Genomic DNA, 19,105 nt, shown 5'->3' on the forward strand with positions numbered 1-19,105 from the left:
GTTGTGAAGACATCTAAGAAATGCCTAAACAAGAAGTGGTCGGTTTAAAGAAAAACAGTCGCACTTGGTGATTGGAGGTATGTAGACAAAACAACCAATTGAATTGAATCATTCTCTTTTCTGTAGGATGGAGTGGCTTTGAAGTTGGGCAACCACGAGTTTACATCTTAACTCTGCTGTTTACTAGCTGTGTGATCTTGAACAGGCTTTGTTTTGCCTCTCTGAGCCTCAGTTTCCTCATCTGCGAAATGGGGATAATGGTAGACCCTATCTCACAGGATGATTGAGAGAATGAATGGGATTACACATTTTCAACGTGAAGTAACACCTTAATAATTAGGAGTTGTTACCGTCATCATTAGCATCATCATCTTTATCACCATTAGCATCATCATTATCATTTTCATCCAATAAAGAGAAGGCTCTTGTAATACCTGCCATGACTCTTGAGCTTCATGGTGTAGGGGAAAGACCATGAGTTTGGATTCAGGTAGCTCTCTAATCTGTGCCACTTATAATGTATGCAACCTCAGGCAAGTCATTATATTTCTTTCCTTATTTGTAAGGAATTTTCAGGGGGATGTTGGGAATGTGACAAGGGATGCGGGTCATGCCTGGCATGGAGCTAGCCATGTGAGCCATGTTGATTCTCCATCTCGAATATCCAGTCCCATCCGCTCAACAGATTGCTTTGGTGGTGGTGTAGCTCAGGCATGTATAGAATATAAAAGCAAGAATCTCCAGGTTTCAAATCACAGCCTTCACTCAGAGGCTTTTCTGTGCTGCCTCCTGCAAGGCCCGTGTCCCACTGTCATGACCTTAGTTGCCGGGAAGTGTTTCTGCCATCTGTGTACACAGAAGAGATAGTAGAGCTCATCAAATATTCCATGTGGTCCCCTGAATTTCCCAGCCTCCCTCGCAGTTGGAGTGAGGCCGTGTGACTCCTTCTGACCAGTAGACTGTGAGCAGAAATATGTCACTTCCGTTTGGAGGCAATTAAAGAGCGGTGGCTGGGAAACCACATGTAGAGATAACAAAACTGCAAGATGGAAGTTACCAAATCATCAAGTCACTGCAGGGAGGACAGCTGTCCTGGAGAGCAGTGGAATCCCTGTTGGACTTGTGTGAGTGGAAAGTAAACCATTGTTGCATTAAGCTACTGGAAGTTTGAGGCTTCTTTGTTACAGCAACATAACCTAGCTTATGCTGATTAATACAGTGATGGGTCTCTGCCATGAAATCCACTTTTTTGTTTGTGCCTCTTGCTCTGAATGCACTAATGGCTTGTTGGCTATTGGCCATTCTCAGACTGACTGATGCGCCTTTTTTCCAGAACTGATTTTAGGTAGACTGGAGGGGAACTGGGGCTTCTAAGTTCAGAGATTTGCCATAACGCTCATGCCCATCGATGCAGCCTACAGCTGGCCCCTCACTGTTCGGACAGCACAGGTGACTGGGAGAAACAAACATGGAAAACTCAAAATAACAGGGTCCTTGCATGGGTCATTCATAGCCGCATAGACTCCTGCCCATACTGGGGTGCCTAATGGAATTGATATGTCAGATATCATGGGCATCTAGTGTTTCCCCTGACCAGAATTCACGCCCATCTTTATTTTGGTATCAACACTTAGTGTTTTTTTTTGAGACCCACTCATCAGATTCCGGCTTGGTGGGCTTGTCAATCCAGAGGCTTTACCCTCTTCTGTCCAAGAAGTGGGCACATGACCCAACCTCGGTAGTGATTCATACCAAGTGCAGCCTCTTTAAAGGACTCGGGAGAGTCCCAGCTTCCTAGGTCCTTAGAACTGCTGTGATGCTGTCCTCAGACCTGCTTTCCCAACTCTTCTTTGGTCTGTGAGATACTCCTATTCTTCTGACAAAGCTCTCCCACCTTTTTCTGGATGAATTTAGCCAGAATCAGCTCCTTTTCATCAAAGAGTGTTAAGTAATACATAATAATGAATTCCATCCAATATTGACAAAGCCCCTGTCATGTGCTGGGTACCATGCTGGACTCTGTTGCCCTATTACTCTAAGTTTGGAATGACGTTTATGATTGATGGCCTAAGATAACAAAACTCCGAGGTTAAGTAAAACACAGACTTTTAAAAAATAATTAATTTATTTATTTTTGGCTGCATTGGGTCTTTGTTGCTGCGTGTGGGCTTTCTCTAGTTGCAGAGAGCCGGGGCTAGTCTTCATTGCAGTGTGCAGGCTTCTCATTGCGGTGGCTTCTCTTGTTGCGGAGCACGGGCTATAAGCGTGTGGGCTTCAGTAGCTGTGGCACGTGGGCTCAGTAGCTGTGGCTTGCGGGCTCTAGAGCACAGGCTCAGTAGTTGTGGCACATGGGCCTAGCTGTTCCATGGCATGTGGGATCTTCCCGGACCAGGGCTCAAACCCATGTACCCTGCACTGGCAGGTGGATTCTTAACCACTGCACCACCAGGGAAGTCCCAGTAAAATGAAAACTTATTTATTCATTCAACAAACATACTGTGAGTGCCAATTATGGGCAAATGAACATCTAGGTGCTGGGGATACAGGACTGGAAAAAACAGACCAAAATTTTGTTTTGTTTTGAGAACCACTCATCAGATGCAGGCTTGGTAGGCTTGTCAATCAAAAGGCTTTACCCTCCTGGGCTTCCCTGGAGGGGAAGCAGCAAGGAGGACTCAACGCAGGCAAAAAAAAAAAAAAAAAAAAAGGCTTTACCCTCTTCTGTCCAAGAGGTGGTCACGTGACCCAACCCGGGTAGTGATTCATATCAAGTTCAGCCTCTTTAAAGGACTTGGGAGGGTCCCAGCTTCCTAGATCCCCAGAACTGCTGTGATGCTGTCCTCAGACCTGCTTTCCCAGCTCTCCTTTGTGAGACTGATATTCTGTTTGGAGGAGGCAGGTGTAAATAACACAGACAATAAAAATATAGAGTAATCAGATGCTCAGAAGTAGTATATGGAGAAATAAAGCGGTACAGGAGGATGGGTAGCATGTGGTGTCAGGGGTGGGATAAAGAGGGCTTTCAATTTAAAACTCTGGTCAGGGAAGACTTCACTGAGATTTGAGCAAAACCTGGAAAATGGAAACGTGCGTTCTCTTGTTCTTGTATTCCAAAGTCCATTTTGCAGGTGACTTGGTTTATAGGGCTGTTGTGGAGACAGGACTTGACACTTAAAATGCACACAATAAACATCAGCTGGAAAACAAGTACAAAGAAGCCATTTGGATGCCAAGTCAGCACTGTGTGTGGGGAGCACCAGCACTCATGCTCCAATCCTAAACCATCACCCTAGGGATGCTGCATCCCAGCCCTGAAAACTGCTGAGGCTGTGGCCTCACAGGGTGGTTTGTAATCACCAGTCCCCTTCCCCCATCCCAGCTCCCATGCTGCTCTAATTAGGGACCTCGGGCAGCCCCAGCTGCCGGCTGTTTCTGCTGCTCCCAGCCACTGCTCCAGAGAACTGGGGGTGGGGGAAGAAGGGAGAGAGACAGAGGCGGGGAGGCAGGGAAGGAGAGAGATACAGACAGAGACACACACAGAGAGAAAGAGAGAGACAGAGGGAGGGAGGGCAGGACGGCGGGAGAAGAAGAAGAGAAAACAAGGAACAGAGAGGGAGGGAAATGCATTACCCAAGCCTGAGAGAGGCAGATGGAACTCCTCTGCAGTGAGCTTGTCCTGGGTGGCCAGGGTACTTCTAACATCTGCAGTTCCTCCCAGCTGCCCCACCCTGCCTACATTCAAGAAATACTCAAGGGCATAGGCTCTGGACACTGGGTTCAGATGGACCTGGGTTCAAATCCTGTCTCTGCCATTGCCTGGACGTGGGAACACAGGCCGTCTCACAAGTATCTGAGTCTCAGTTTCATAATGCCAACTTCATAGGTTAGAGAGAGGATTCTGATGTGAAGCGTGGAAAGCACCTAGCCGCCTGCCGTGCACACAGTGCAGGGATCTTGGCTCAGTCCTGGCTCTGGGTCCTTGGACTCCGCCCGCAGGAGACCCTGGTCCCACACATTCACACAGAACCGTGATTGGGACTCTGAGAACCCTGAGCCCAGTGGCTCTTTTCCCGGCTGCACCCTGGGATCACCTGGGGAGCTTTAAAGAACACAGATGCCCGAGTTCTCTCCCCGAGAGAGTCTGATGTAACTCACTTGGGACGCAGCCTGGGCATCAGAATCTGTGAAAGCTCCCAGGTGATCGCAAGGTGCAGCGAAGGTTGAAAGGCACTGCTTTGTCTCAGGGTGTTGATTTAACCCCCCCCCCCCATTTATTCCCAAAGAATGAGAGACACTCAGACAACCTCTCAGACCAGCTGCTTCTTCCTTTTCTAATTTGGTTCGACAAGCATTTATTGAGCATCTATCTGTGCTCCTGGCACACTGTTAAAATCAAGCACTGTTCCTGTCCTCCAACAGCGTGGTGTCTGGGTGACCATATCCTGCTACGCTTGAGGGGACCATGGGAAAAACTGGGAGGAGAATATCTCACCCAGATTGCGGGATGGGTGGGGAAGGAGGGAGGTTACGGGATCAGACCTAAACTGTGACTTGAAAAACTGAGTAGCAGCTGGCCCAGCAGAGATGTGGAAAGAAGAAGGGTAACCCAGGTGGCTGGAACAGTACGATGTGTGAACCATCAAGGGGAGAGGGACAGAATGAGGAGGGGAATTACCTCCAGGCAGGTCTATGAGACAGGAGGACAAAGGGCAGGAGTGGAAGACAGCAGAAGCTTTACAGCCATGCCAAGACCCCTGGCCTTCACATTATTGGCACTAGGGAGCCGTGGCAGGCTCTAGGTTATGAGGCAGTTTTGATCCCGTGCACAAGTATTGAGAGTGCGGCTGCCTCTGAGTGCTGGGGGGTGGCGCCTCCAGAAGAGGAAATAGCCTTTGTTTGGCAATTTTTCCACAAGCAATTTTATTCCATTCCCTTCCATCCTGTAGAAACATGAAGTTATCCAGAGAACATCACTGCCATGGTAACGGTAAGAGAAACAATGCACCCATTTGTGTAAAACTGTCCATAAAGCCTGTTTATTTTTCATACCATTATTTTAATAGATGGGGATGGCAGTGATGGGATGGGGAACAGCAGGCTTTAGTGGTGCCGCTAACGTCGCCTTTTCTTGAAACAACTTGAAATGCTCACAGGCATTCAGACATTGGCACTCAGATCATGTCTCCGGCTAGGAACTCCCGCTGCTTTAGAATCTTACGGCTGGGAAGCATCCCCTGTTCCCGGAACTGAAAGGCAGTATGGTCAAGTGGTTATAGCCTCCCTCCTTGGGTTTGAGTTCCCGTTCTGTCACTGGTTGGTGACTGTTGGCAGATTTCATTACCCCTCTGAGCCTCCGTTTATTCACCTGCATCATTCATCCCCCTTAGAATCTAGGGGGAGAACACAGATTAGTACACCTGGAAACACATGAGGAAATAAGAAAGATGATTTTAGAGAGTGATACGTGCTTAAAAGGATTTAAAACTGAGGAAGTTCTCTCCAAGGGGGTGCCGTTCTGGCTGACCACAGGATGAGAATGAGCCACGTGTGTACCTATCAGGAGGAAAGACCTCCCAGGCAGGGGATCAGCAATCACAAAGAATAAGAGACAGACCTGAATTTGGAATGTTTGCAGCTGGACCTTCGTAAAGGGAAGCACAAGAAGAGGTCAGAGAGGGCAAAGGGGCCAGATCTGGAGGACCCTGTAGGCTAGGGTAGGAGTTTGGGTTACAATGATACAAACTCCTAGGGTGGTTGCAAGGATTAAATGAGATATTGAACAGTAAACTCCAAAGCAGCTGCTTGAAAACGTCAGCTTATCTTCTCACCAGGATACCTGCAGCCCATCATCTCTTGGGTGTGGAAGCTACTACCACAGAATGATCGAACTGCAGACCTGGGAGGGCTTTCAGAGATCACTTTTCCTAATTATTTTCCTTTTTCCTATGTGTGAATTAAGGATCAGAGAGGGCAAGGGACTTACAGACATCGCACAGGAGTCAGTGGGACAGCCTCTGGGCTCTCCGACTTCTGCCCACTCTCCCTTGGGCTCCTGGACTCAAGTCCATCCATGATCTCTAAAGAGAAATCCCTTGGTCTCTGTTCCTGCTGGTGCCAGGTGGTTTTCTTCCTGGGGAACAGTGTGGGGTAATGGAAAAACACAGAGCCTCAGAGGGTTATCAGACATTAGTCCTCTTCTCCCGCCCTCTTGTCCTCCTGGGAACAAAGGCTGGGCTTTGGCTGGGGAGCTGGAAGACAGGTCAGGTAATGGGTCAGCAGGGACCTGACAGAGCCTGGTATTTCAATATTCCATTATGAAGAGAATGGTGAGATAGGAGAGGAAGGCGAAGGGCTAGAGGATGTTTCTGCAGCTGAACAGAGCAGTACCGCCTTGCTTAATTTCAAGTGAGGCGAGTCACATGGAAAATGAGTTAGATTGGCTAAGTCCCTGATGGGCTTGGGTGTTTTACTGATTCTAAACCCTTAACCCCAGCTGGACTTTCCTCTGGTTCTAGGCATACAGAAATACACTTAACAAATCCTGTTAGAGAAGAGCTTTTTATGGCATTTGGGCCATGTCTTTTCACTTACAATCTGTATAATACATGATAATTCCTCCCGCTTACTGAGCACCTACTACAGCGTGGGTACATGGTTCAGCACTGAACATGCATCCTGTCTCTTACTATTACAAAACCTCGGAAGTAGTTCCTAACATCCCTTGCTTCGTATAGACAAGGAAACTGAAGTTCAGAGGTGACACACACAGGAGGGAGTTCTGACTCCCTCAAACTCAGACATGTCTGACTCCAGGTAAACCTGCTGATTCCAAAGGACTCAGGTGCTCATAGGGTCACCAAATATGAAAGTCTTAGAATAGCGCACAGGTGTGTACTTCTGTGCAGCTATAGGCTGTTCTTCATGGTCTGAAAAATGCGTGTCGCCGTTTATAGTGCCAGCAGAGTATATAGATATACACAGTACCTTTTGTTGGTTTTGTTTTCTCACCTTTGAGACTCAAAAACCTAAACCCGGGGAAATCTGCCGGCTGGGTTTGCAGGAACTTGACCGTGGGGGCCCCATCAGATCCTATATGTTTGTCCCTCTCCTTCAGCCTCCTTCCTGTTTCTAACAGTTTTTCCTGGTTTTCCTTCTTGTCTGGCCAGACAGGCCTCTGGAGAATGCACATCCATCTTGCAGGCTCACTTTGTATTCTGTAAACTTTCAGTTTGAAAATAAAGGCAAATCTCTGCTGTGCAATGGGCATTTCTCAAGAGCCAGCACAGGTGATAGAGACAGATCCAGCATTTTCAGGAAAATCAAATAGGCATAATTGCTTCTTTCCAGGTAATGCAGATGCACTGGATGGGGGCGGCTGTGTCACAGTTGATCATTCCCTTGTTAGCATCTGACCAGAGTGATGTGATAGCCACGGGCTTTCTGCCTGGGGGCTGCACAGGCTCAGCTTATGAAGATCGGGTTGAAAACACATGATGAGAAGATGCTGGTTTGATGCTTTGCCTGCTTTTCAAAGACCCAGGGTGGATTTGTCTCCTGGACTTTACTCTTGCTGGGTTTTTTTTTTTTTTTTTCCTTTTTACTAGCTCCCTCTCTTTCAGTATGTCTCCTTTATATTCCATTTTTACTCTAAGACAGAAGATTTTTTCTCTTTTTTATTTTCCTCCAGTGATAAAGACGTTTCCAATTCCGGATGTTCCTAGGGGGAGAAATTGATGCTGGGTTTGGGCGGGGCAGGACTGTGAATAAAAATGGACACTTCCTATATTGTATGTTGATGGGGAGAGTAATTACTGAGTATAGACTACCTGGCACACTCACAGTCAAGCCCCTGGTTAATTATGATCTGCGTAGACAGAAAAATGGCATCAGAGAAATATGACGACAATGGCTAGCATTTATCGCCACAGCCCTTTTTCAATCTCAGAGCCTTGCACTTGCTGTGTCCTCTACTTAGAACATACTCTTCCCCAGATCTTCATCTGGTTACCTTTTTTGCACCATTCACTCCTCTGCTTAAATGTCTCCTAGCCTGGGAGGCCATCCCTGATCACTCAAAAGGAATGTGCCTCGTCTACTCTCAACTCATCTTGTTTTATCTTCCTCATAGAGCTTTCTGAAATTCTTATCGAGGTTTTACCGTCTATCCCTCACCTGACATGGTAAGCTCCAGAGAGCAGGGACTTTGTTTTATTCATTTATGTATCCCCAGTGCCGAAAATGGTATCTGGCACGTAGAAGCTGCTCAAAAAATATTTGTTGAAAGGATGGATAGATGGATGGATAGAAGGATAGATGGAGGGATGGGTGGACAGATGAATGGAGAGTTTACTACATGCTACGTGCATTATCCTAAGTGCTTTATAATGATTGTCTCATTTAATCTTAAATGACAACCTTTCATTGAAGCAGCTTCAGAGAGGTTAAGACAGTTGTTAAAGGTCACACAGCTGTGTGTAGGAGAGAAATAATTCAAATTCAGTTCTGTCAGGTTTCAAAGCCCACTTTTAACCACTCTGCTTCCCCTGGCATAGAACATTAATCTTGAAAAGGATCTGGGCACTCAGGTTACCAGACTTCACTAGACTATCAGCTCTAGAGAGCAAGAGATGGAGTCTGCTGTATCCACAGCACCTTGCATAGAGTTTGGCACCTAGTAGTCACTCAATAAATAGTAGATGCTCAAACAATATTTGCAGATAGATGGGATAGATAGATGGAATAGATGGATGAGTGGGTGGGTGAGTGGGTGAGTGGGTGGCTGGCTGGCTGGCTGGATGGACAGATAGGTGGATGGGTGGATAAGGAAACAGAGTCCCAGAGAAGCTGGCGACTCACCTAAAATCACACAGCATATCAGCAGGAAAGAGATCGGAACTCAGGACTCCTATCCCAGTACTGTCTGGCTCACAACACCAAACATTTGAGGATGAAATTGAGTGTTTTCCTGGTTTGCACTGGGCTAAATGCTCTAGTTTATTGGTTCAAGGGATGCTCTCTGTAACCCTATAAACTAAGTGCTATTGTATCTCCTCATGTCACAGTGATATTATCCACTTGTGTCAGTCACCTCACATGGTAAGTGTTATTTTTATCCCTACTCCTCAGAAGAGGAATATAAGGCTCAGAGAGGTTAAATAACTTGCCCTTCTTATCCAGCAGGAAGAGGTGAGGCTAGAATCAAACTCTTTGTCTCCACTGGACCAATATTAGCTGCGTAAGAGCTGATTTATCAAGTGGCAACATATAAAGTAGACAGAGTTGTGAGCACACGTCATCTGCTCTGCAGAGAATCTGGGATTCTAGGCAGCAGTGGGTAGCAGGAAGTCCACCCTGACGCCAGAATCGAGGCCAGAAGTGCCCTATGGTAATAGAGCATAAGGCTGAACAAAAGGTAGACCAAGTACATGATATTGAGGGGGTCATTTTGCCTTCCTGAACCTCAGTTTCCTCATCTGTGATATGGGTATTGAAATTGTGCTCGGGGAAGATTTTCATCTGCACGCTGCTCTGGTTCCTTGTAGAATTCTATCCCTATCATGGTATTTCTTCTTGGGGGAAAAAAAAAAAAGTCAATATTGCTCTTAGAGAATCCCCTTATATTCCCACCATCCAATTTCAGATTACTGGGTCTGTGTCCCATTCTCTCAGGACTTTGTGCCATGTTTCAGCTGGCAAATGGAATGAATAAATCCCTGCCCATGTGTTCAATGAGTTAAGGGTTTGCAATGTCATTTCTGCCACATAAGACACCTGCATGCAAGCAACTGATCTTCGAGAGGCCCCGTGACTTTACCAAAAGGAGTGTCTCTGATGGTAGACTTTTATTCACTCTGGTCTCCTGGTAACAAGGAGGTGTGGAAGCACCAGGGAACATCCATGGAATCATAGCATAGAGGTAGCCATCAAATACCTGGGAAATAGCATATTGAGATGCAGTGGGTTCTAACTCTGGACTCAGGCCTGGCATTGAATCCTGTCCAAGTGACCTAAGCTGGGTTGTGCCGCTCTCTAGGGCTCAGGTACTCGTCTGTCAGATGGAGACAATCACACCTCACTGGCAGGATCATTGTGAAATTATATCATTATAGCACCTGGCAAACAGTAGCTGCTTATAAACATTAGTTTCCTTGCTTCCATGTGTGGAGCTGGCCTATCTCTGTTTTCCTCTCCCTTGCTTTCTCCCTTTTCCTTTTCCTCCGTCTTTCTTGCTTGTTTATGTTTCCATTCAACAAGTATTACTGTGAGCCTGCTGGATGCTAGCACTGTGTCAGCACTGAGCGGATGGTGATGAGCAAGACAGGCAAGGCCACACCTTACAGAGCCCCCACCCAACCCAGCAAAGCAACGGAGATGCTTCATCTTCCCCAAAGGAGAAATCAGCTCTTGGGCACCGTGTGCCTCAGCCTCCCCCTTTTTTTCTTTTTCTTTTTTGAGGTACGCGGGCCTCTCACTGTTGTGGCCTCTCCCGTTGCGGAGCACAGGCTCCGGACGCGCAGGCCCAGTGGCCATGGCTGACGGGCCCAGCCGCTCCGTGGCATGTGGGATCCTCCTGGACCGGGGCACGAACCCGCGTCCCCTGCATTGGCAGGCAGACTCTCAACCACTGCGCCACCAGGGAAGCCCTCAGCCTTCCTCTTTATCAAAACTGATTGGCTTTACTGCCAGGAATGGAAACTTCTTGCAGCCACTGATGGGGTTTTATTGGGGGCTCTCTACCCCCCAGAACCTGATGCAGATCTGGACCTGTAGTGAGGACCCTGTAAAAGAACACTGAATGCGTGAGTGAGTGGGGAGGCTTTGGGTGTGGAGGGTCTTTTGGAAACCTGGACCAGACTGCTCCCTCCCCCCTCCTTCCTCCTCCACCCAGTCAGCAACTCCCCCACCCATTCTTTATAGGGACTCCCAGCTCCTCCACTCTGCTGAAGGCATATTCCTCCCCGCTGCTGCCTGCAACCTTCTCTCCATCTGCTCCTCTGCCTGCTCAGGCTGCAACGTGGGGATAGTGTGGCAAGGTGGAGTGGAGGGAGGGAGAAGGAGGGCTTTCTAAATTGGGGTGACAGGCCTGGGAAGCTGGCTGGGTCTGCAGAAGTAGTCCACACAGTGAGTCTCCAGGAGTGGGTGCAAGCTTGTCCCCGTTCCAGCCACTGCCTGTGCCCAAGCATCTGCCTGTGCCCCCCCATCACCCCTATTTGTGGAGAAGAGACAAGTTGCTGAGAATCAGGACTGGGCAAGAGCAAAGCGGATGAGAGTAGGCCTTGAACTCCAGCTCAGATGGGGGAAGGGAGTACAGCAGGGCTAAAGGACTGAGCTGAGAGGAAGCCTTGGTGAGCTCTGGTGCCCCGTTAACAATGGAAATGTGAGAAACGGTGCTCAGATTAGAACATGGATAAATTTTCAGGTTGGGCTTCAGGGGTGTACAAAGCCCCCGGGTATTGGATGCACAGTTTTGTGGCCATTTGTATCCTTCTAGGGAGATTGACAGCTCCCATCAGATCCACAGAGTTTGAGACTTTCTAGGTTATGGGGACTCACTTTGGAAATGCGGAGGGCTGTCAGGGAAGAGGCTGGCTGGGGCCGAGAGAGCTGAAGTTGGGATCTCTCCGAAAGGCTGAGCAATGGAAAGCTCTAGGCTGCGCACAGGCTGAGGGCTGCGCTCGGTTTTGAGGCCTCCATCTCACCTTCCGGAAAATGGTCAGGACGCTCTCCAGCCTCGCCTCGCCGGCGCAGGGCTGCAGTGAGCATCCGCCAAGAGGAAACGCTCGGCCCACAGGACGCGAGGGGAATCGGCGTTAAACTTTGCAGGGCCGACGGGCCAGCGGCCAGAGGAGGAGGCTGGCACCCCGGGCGCGGCCGGCCCCTCGCGCTCGCTGCCCGCCCGCCCCCTCCCTTCCTCCCCGCACTGGCTCGGCACAGACTCGGCCCCAGCCCCCTCCCTCCTCCCGCTCGCGCCTCGCTCGTTCGCTCGCTCGCCGGCTCCTCCTCACTCGCCCGCCCGCGCCCGGCGCAGCTTGGCCAGAGCGTTCGCGGGGCTGAACGCGCGTCCGCCCGGGGGGCTCCGGCGGCTGACCCCGGCCCGCGGCCCCCTCCCCGGCTCCCGCCTTCCCTTCCTCGCTCGCTGCCTCTCTCCTTCCCCGGCTCCCGCGCCGTCCGCCCGCCCCGCAGCCCGCGGCTCCGCGCCCCCCGCAGCCAAGATGCCCGCGGCCCGGCCGCCCGCCGCGGGACTCGGCCGGATCGCGCTGCTCCTCGCTCTGCTCCTGGGAAGCCCCGCGGCCGCCCCGGCAGAAGGTAAGCGCCCAGAGGGGCGGGGCGGGGGAGGGGGCAAAGTTGCCGCGAGTGCGGGGCGGCTGGGGGTCCTAGCCGACCCAGACGACTCGCTCCACGTCTGCCGGGATGTGGAGCGGGGGCGGCTGCCCAAATTCGGGACTAGGAATCGCGTCCCCTTGGCCCGGGCTGCTGGGAGTGTGGAGGTGGGGATGTGTCTGAAGGACTCGGGCGCTTTCCTGCCTCGGCCGCGGGCTCCCTTTCTTCCTTCCCGGCTGTGCGGCTGACTCCCCTGTGCAGCCCCAGAGAATCTCCTTGGAGCGGGGTCGCCTCCAGACCCCAGATTCCCGGAGCTCTCTGCAGCCGCACCCGGGGCCGGTTGCCAGGTAATTCTCACCCTTTCGGGGAGAGGACGAGAAGCGGGGGCAGCTGACCCGCCGTGCAAGTGAGGACTAGACTCGAACAGTGCGTCTGGGGGCCGTCGCAGTGCCGCGTCCTCCCACGCTAGGACCCCTTGCTTCCTTTTGGTTCAGGCTGCCCCGAGGGACCGGGTCCCTGGACAGATCCCAACCAAGTGTCTGGAAGCCGAACTTGGGTGTGGCTTTCGCCTGGAGGCCAGTGGAGGGGGCTCCGGGTTCTCAGAACTTAGCGGGGGAGGGAGAGGAGATCTTAGGTCACAGGCGGGAACCTGAGCGGACTCCCCCCTTTCTTCTCTCTTCAACAGCCGGGTGTCTCTTAACACTACTCTGAATTGGGGGCGGGGCGGGGGGTTGCTAGTTTCACCCGGCACGTGCTAGCCGGTTGGGAAGAAGGCGGGGTGGGGGGGGGGTGTCCAAGTTTAGCGGAGGATGGCGGCTCCTTCTTCCCAGACCTGGAGCCGCACCCTCTCCTCCACCCCGCTGAGGTTCCCCAGGGAAAATTGTGGAGGGTGGTCAGGTGTGTGGGGCTTTGAGATGGAAAGGGGAGTATGGCGCCGAACTCATCCAAAACTAACCCGGAGAGCTTCGAGGGTTTGATGAGGCCACTAGGAGACCCCAGAGTGGTGGGAAGCGTTCGTAGACCTCGCCTTTTGAAAGGTCCAACTCCTGTTCCCAGTAACTCGCCCCTCACGTGGGAAAAAGCAGGCAGTGCAGGGTCTCCCCAGGCTGAAGACAACCCGGAGGGCACACACTCTGTCCATCTGGAGCCCCGTGTTTGGCTTGGACCGTCTTGACCCCGAGCTAGGGGACCGACGGTGTCCCTTCTCCCTGGGGAATTCTGGACCCCTGGCGCGCGCACCTGCTTTCAGCACCGAAGACCGCGGACAGCTCTCCGCTCGGGGGCACTGGCCCTGGGTCTCCTTCTCTTCAACTCTTCCCCACGGCCTGGAGTGCCCTCCTCAGCATAAATCAGGCATTTTATCCCCCACCCCTTTCTCTTTAAATGTGGAGCCCAGAGTACAGAGCAAAGGAAATAACTCATCACCTTTTGTTTAACAAAGCATATCGTTAAAGAACCCCCCTTTTATGAGGCAGTAATATTCACAATTTACACCAGGTCTGGACAGTTTCTCTGGGAAAGATGGGAGAAGAGAATCGGCTTAAATAAGTCGTCTCCACCACAGCATGCCCTTTCTTAATTAGCTGTCTTTTCCAACAATGGCTTGGTGGCCTTGAACAGAGTCCAGATCTCCCTCCCTCACCCCCTTTTTGAATCTGAAAGCTACCCAGTGGCTTGCTGGCTTTTCTAAAGTGATTCTACCTCTGAGGACGGCACTCTCCGATATACCACCCTCCAGGAAAAATGTCTTAACGGCACATATTGAATTGTCATCCAAGACAAGGATTTCATATCCTGCTTCCTCCCCTGGCTTCAAACACAAAATGTGTGTGTGTGTGTTTTAATTTTTAAGACATTTTACATTATTTTTTCCAACTGCTCGACTCTGTAGCTAGCCAGCATATATTTTTAATTAACTTCAGGTCATTGCCAAATTAAAGTCAACCGGTGTACTACTTCAGAAGGTTCATTAATAACGGTGTGGTTCTGACTCCAAGACTGTGAGTCATAAGGAGGGAGTAAGGATAGCCTATGAGCATTTGGAAACAATTGACCTTCCACAGTATATTCTGTTTTTAACGTGGAGCCCAACTTCCACTAATATCAGATGGAGACCCATTCGTCTCATGCCGTGTTGCAAGCCGGTCCTTCTGTTTGTGGTGCGGTGAGGAGATTTGTAAATACAGTACTTGAAAGAGACTTGTTGCTAAAGTCTTAAGTAGGTCACGTGATTCTCTGGGCCATTTTGCCGTAAGGCATGAATAAGTATAAAGTATAACTTGTTTTTGAAGAGGCTTCTTCTTGTCTAAGATATGCACATGGGGTATAGCTGTAACTACATGCCAAGACTGCAGAACCTGAGTGTAATTTCTTTTCTTTTTCCTTGAATTAATAAAGTAAATTCAGTATTGCTTAATAAGACTCAAATGTGCGGCTTCCTCCAGTCTCTAATGTACCCCGTCGTTAGATTCACTTAAGGACTATTTTCATGATGGATCGGCTTTTTTTTTTTTTGAGCTGTGGAGTTTTAGCCGCCCCTGCTGGGGCCACCTTATCAAAGCCTGAGGGATTCTTGGGTTCGCAGGTCTCAGCTGGACATTAGGAAAATAATGTTATATTCCTTTCCTTCCTCTTCCCAGGCAAAAGGATGTTTCCTGATCAGAACGGTTTGTTTTCTAGTTTTGCTTACAAGTTCATTCCTGCTATTCAAAAAGCGATTCGAAAGGGCTCCATTTACAGGTCCTCATATTCGGTCCACATTCTGCAACATGCCATTGGCACAGACCTCCACTAGGGGCGCTCAAGCTACGGTTGGTGATTGAGGGCAGAAGAGGTGAATTCTGACCTTTGGAACCACCAGGTGTGTGCAATGCCAAAGGTCAGTGAAATGGAGCTCTCCTATTTCTAAGAGAAAAATTACTTGATGGTGCTTGATATACGCAGTGAAAAAGAGGAAGGAAAGGTGAAAAGAGGGAGGGGGGATGCCCCAAGGAAGGCATCATTAGAATACAGAGTCTAACTGCCCTTTTTTTTAATACCAGTTTGTGGTTTCTTTCATGGAGCCAGATTGCAAAACACCAAAGAGGCCATGGCAAGGCTGTTCTGAGGAGTTTGACTCAGCTGGCCACTGGGATTAGATTCCAGAAAAGAAGTATGTGGTTTTGGAATCGGAGCGACCTGGGTCAGGCCCAGCTGCGTTGTTTATGAACGTGTGACCTTTGTCAGGTCGATCTTCTCTGGGCCACCATTTCACTACCTGTGGGATGGGGATGGAGGTGGGGTGGGGATTAATGGTCCCAGTCTGGAAGGATGGTTGCAGTGATTACATAGCACTTATACCTGTAAGGCACCTGGCATGTAATAGATGCTCAAGTAATGTTTTCTCCCTTTTCTTCCCTACTTTCCAAAGAGCAAATTGCCCCTCCTGGTAGTCACCTGGAAAGCAGATCCTTGAAGTTGGTGTTGGAGATGTTGGAATAAATATCTGGATAATTTAGGCCCAAGTCGAAGGGTTGGAGGTAGGGTAACGAGTAGCCCAGGCGAGAAATTTTCATGACCTGATGCAGACTCCCTTTCTTTTCAAACTCTCATACTGTATCTCTTTGAACCTCAATATTACCACCAGAAAGCAGAGTTCACCGTACCAGAGATATAGGATAGCAGGATAGTGGTTGGAAGGAAGACCTAAGAAGAGAGTCTTCTGGAAAAAACAGTGATCCATTCATTCATTTAACATTTACTAAGCACTTCGTATGCATGCAGCGGGCCCTGTATTGGGTGCTGGAGACACAGAATAATACGATGAGGTCCTTATCCCGGTAATGGCAGCCTAGCAAGAAAGACACTGGTAAATCACCAGTGTCTACACCATGGGATACGTGTTGGGAGGGGGTGATTGTAGTCAGAGTGCAGGGATCTCACAGGTGGGTGTGTTTAATTCTGGCCGGAGGTAGTCAGTGAAGGCTTCCCTGAGTTGATAGCATCTGAGCTGGCCCTAAAGGGATGTGACAGGTACCAGCGGCCACGGGAGATTTCTTCTTTGGGGCAGTGATGATCCTGAAGAAGGCTTCACTTTCGGAACACATCACACACCTGTGGAATTGGGGAAACAGGAGCGAGTGGGCAGGGAAGGGAGGCAGTCACGCACGCACACACGTGAGAAGGATGGAAGGATCCTGGGATCTGCCCACCCTTTTGGCGTTCCCCTGGGTTGCATGGGCCGCTGAGGAGGTGAGAGCTGGAGCAAAGGCCTGTGAGCCGCGGTGTTCACTGTTATCCACTAGAGGTTGTGATGACACTGATGGAATCCTCTCCGAAGACAGCCGAGCCCAGATACTGAGTATAGACAGCAGTGCACAGCCCTGGGTGAACATTGCTTTACAGGATTTGCATATTTGCATAATCCTCTGGTTACTGTAGTTCCTCTGAAACCCTTTGGTGGTGGTGGAGGGTGGGGATTGGGCAGAGAACAGGGCTGCTTTCAGGGGAGGTTAAAAGGGTGATGCATTGGGCTGAGGTCAGTGGACCCCTGTGACGTAATTTACTAGACCATGGCTGGGACCGTGTCAGCGATGAAAACAGCATTTATTGAGTGTTGATTTCATTCCAAGCCTCGTGATGAGTGGTTTATATATATTTGTTCAGAGCATCCTCACAACAGCCCCGTGAGGTAGATGCTGTTATTTTCCTAATTTTATGGTCGGGGAAATCGAGGCACAGAGAGGTTAAGCAATGTGTTGAAAGTCACAAAGCCAAGAAGCGGTTTCAGTCTGGCATCAAACCCAGGCCTGAGCCAGACTCCTTTAGAGCCATGCCCCACTACTGCCTCCTCCTTGCAGCATTCCCCAGGCTCATGTGCAGATTCTGCAGACCCCTGGGTGGGTTGGGGGCAATAAATACTTGTCAGGTGTGTGTTGGATGTGTCTCCTGTGTCTACACAGTTCCTGGCACATCGTAAGCACTCAAGTGAAACTGGTCAAATTGAAGTGAGTCATAAAGGGAAGTAGGCTACAATTAAAGTGTAGGCAATTGACTCATAATCATTATATCTAACGAGTACTTAATATATATTCAGCCCTCACATGGGATATTTAATCTCCACCATTTCTCTGCATTGTGTGGATGAGGGGCTGTTGTCCGTTCAGGAAGCTCACAGTTGTTAGCCAGGAGGTTGCAGAGGTAGGATTTGAATCCAGGTAGCCTAGCTGCTGCGTTTGTGAACTTGACTGCTGGGCACAGCGCCTTCCAAGCTGGGTCCTGCTGTGTTTCCAAGTGAAATGTGTACAAAGCATGCTTTCACCGTTAGTGTGCAGCCCGGCGGGGTGGGTCCAAACCCCAGCTCACCCAACTCCAAAGACTGACAGGACAGAAACCAAAATCAACTAGGATTTTCCCAAGCTCTTAATAGCTCTCAAAAAAAAAAAAAAAAAAAGAAAAAGCATAGGGGTTATTCTTCCCAGGCAGGGAAAGGAGACTTCATGAAAGAAGGTGGGAGATACAGCTAGTTCATTGGTTGATTTTGAAGCTGTGGCTGTTTGTAATTTCTCATGTTCCCAGGCCACTCAACCATCCATGGAGAACTCACAGTGTAGCTTGGTTTCTGTAAGCCCCTGAGTTCAGGACCTAAGCTCAGCCATCTCCTAGCCATGAGCCTCAATTTTCCCATCTGTAAAATGGATCACAGTAACCACTACCCCGTACACAAAGCTCTCCTCACAGAGCTGGGATGAGACCCAGGAGTCAGGATGCTTTATGCATGCCGGGAGTTCAAGCTTCAGGGAGATGGGTGCTGGCACGGAAAGCTGAAGACCCCAGACACCCACCATGTGTTTCTTCCTGGGCTTGTTATGAGAGAATTACAAACTATAACGTGCTATTTGACACTGAGCGTGCGCTACTCTGTGCCACAGGACCGTCCACGTGCTTACTCTGTATTCACTCATCTGATCCTCACCCAACCCTATCAGATGATGTCACTAACTACATGTTACTGATGAGGAAGCTGAGTCCTAGAAACATACAGGTGTCATGGCAATGAATGATGGAGTTGCTTAAGGTGTCATGGGCAAGCAATGATGGAGTCAGGATTCAAACCCGAGACTGGTTGATTCCAAAGCCCAGGTTTGTACTACATGCTAGAGTATGAGCATATAGGTGTCACATAGCAATGGCTAAATGAAGAGCTGATGCAAATCCAGAAATCAAGGCGGTTTGACTGGCCTCCAGGAGGGGAGATGTCTCACCCAGTGGCAGATGCCAGGTATCTCACAGCAGATCACAAAGAGGAGAAAGAGTTCGTACCCACCCTGATGGCTTCTGGGTGAAGCACCCTTCTTGTCTTCTCATGCTGTTCCTTCATCCTGGACTGTCATCCTAGGAGGCTGAAGGAGTTCAGAGAGGACCAGATTAAATTCCCAGATAGCTGATTTAGCATCATGATCTTGAGCTATTTGCCTTAGCATTCTGAACCTATTCTGGCCTGGTATATAAAATGGGAGGGTCGTGTCTCCCTTGAAAGACTGTCAAGAATGTATGTAGCTATGTGTAGCCCGTAGCAAGCACTCAATAAAAAGTTGCCATTATTGCTAGTATTGTTCACCTGGTGAACTTCTATTCATCCTTCAAAACCTAGTCCCTAATTGTCTCTTTCTATAAGACCTTCCCTTGCCTCTCTCCTCCTTATACCAGTTATGAATGATCTTCTATCTCCCCGCTCAACGTGCTCTATTCCCCTATTATGCGTAACTCACACACTGATGTGTTACCAGTTTACATGCCTCCCTCC

At 49.5% G+C, this 19,105-nt stretch overlaps 1 protein-coding gene across 1 annotated transcript in view; it reads left to right on the forward strand.

Annotated features, from left to right (window-relative positions):
• Positions 1–12,212: 12,212 nt before the first annotated feature.
• Positions 12,213–19,105, forward strand: part of SEZ6L (seizure related 6 homolog like) — a gene marked incomplete at both ends in the record, with an annotated part of 195,154 nt that continues 188,261 nt past the window's right edge. The window contains one exon of the mRNA XM_082668040.1: positions 12,213–12,306. Within this exon, the coding sequence (XP_082524166.1) occupies positions 12,213–12,306 (94 nt within the window). The remainder of the gene's footprint in view (positions 12,307–19,105) is intronic.

Source organism: Grampus griseus, assembly GCF_964374135.1.
Source record: "Grampus griseus genome assembly, chromosome: 12".
Classification (NCBI taxonomy): Eukaryota; Metazoa; Chordata; class Mammalia; order Artiodactyla; family Delphinidae; genus Grampus; species Grampus griseus.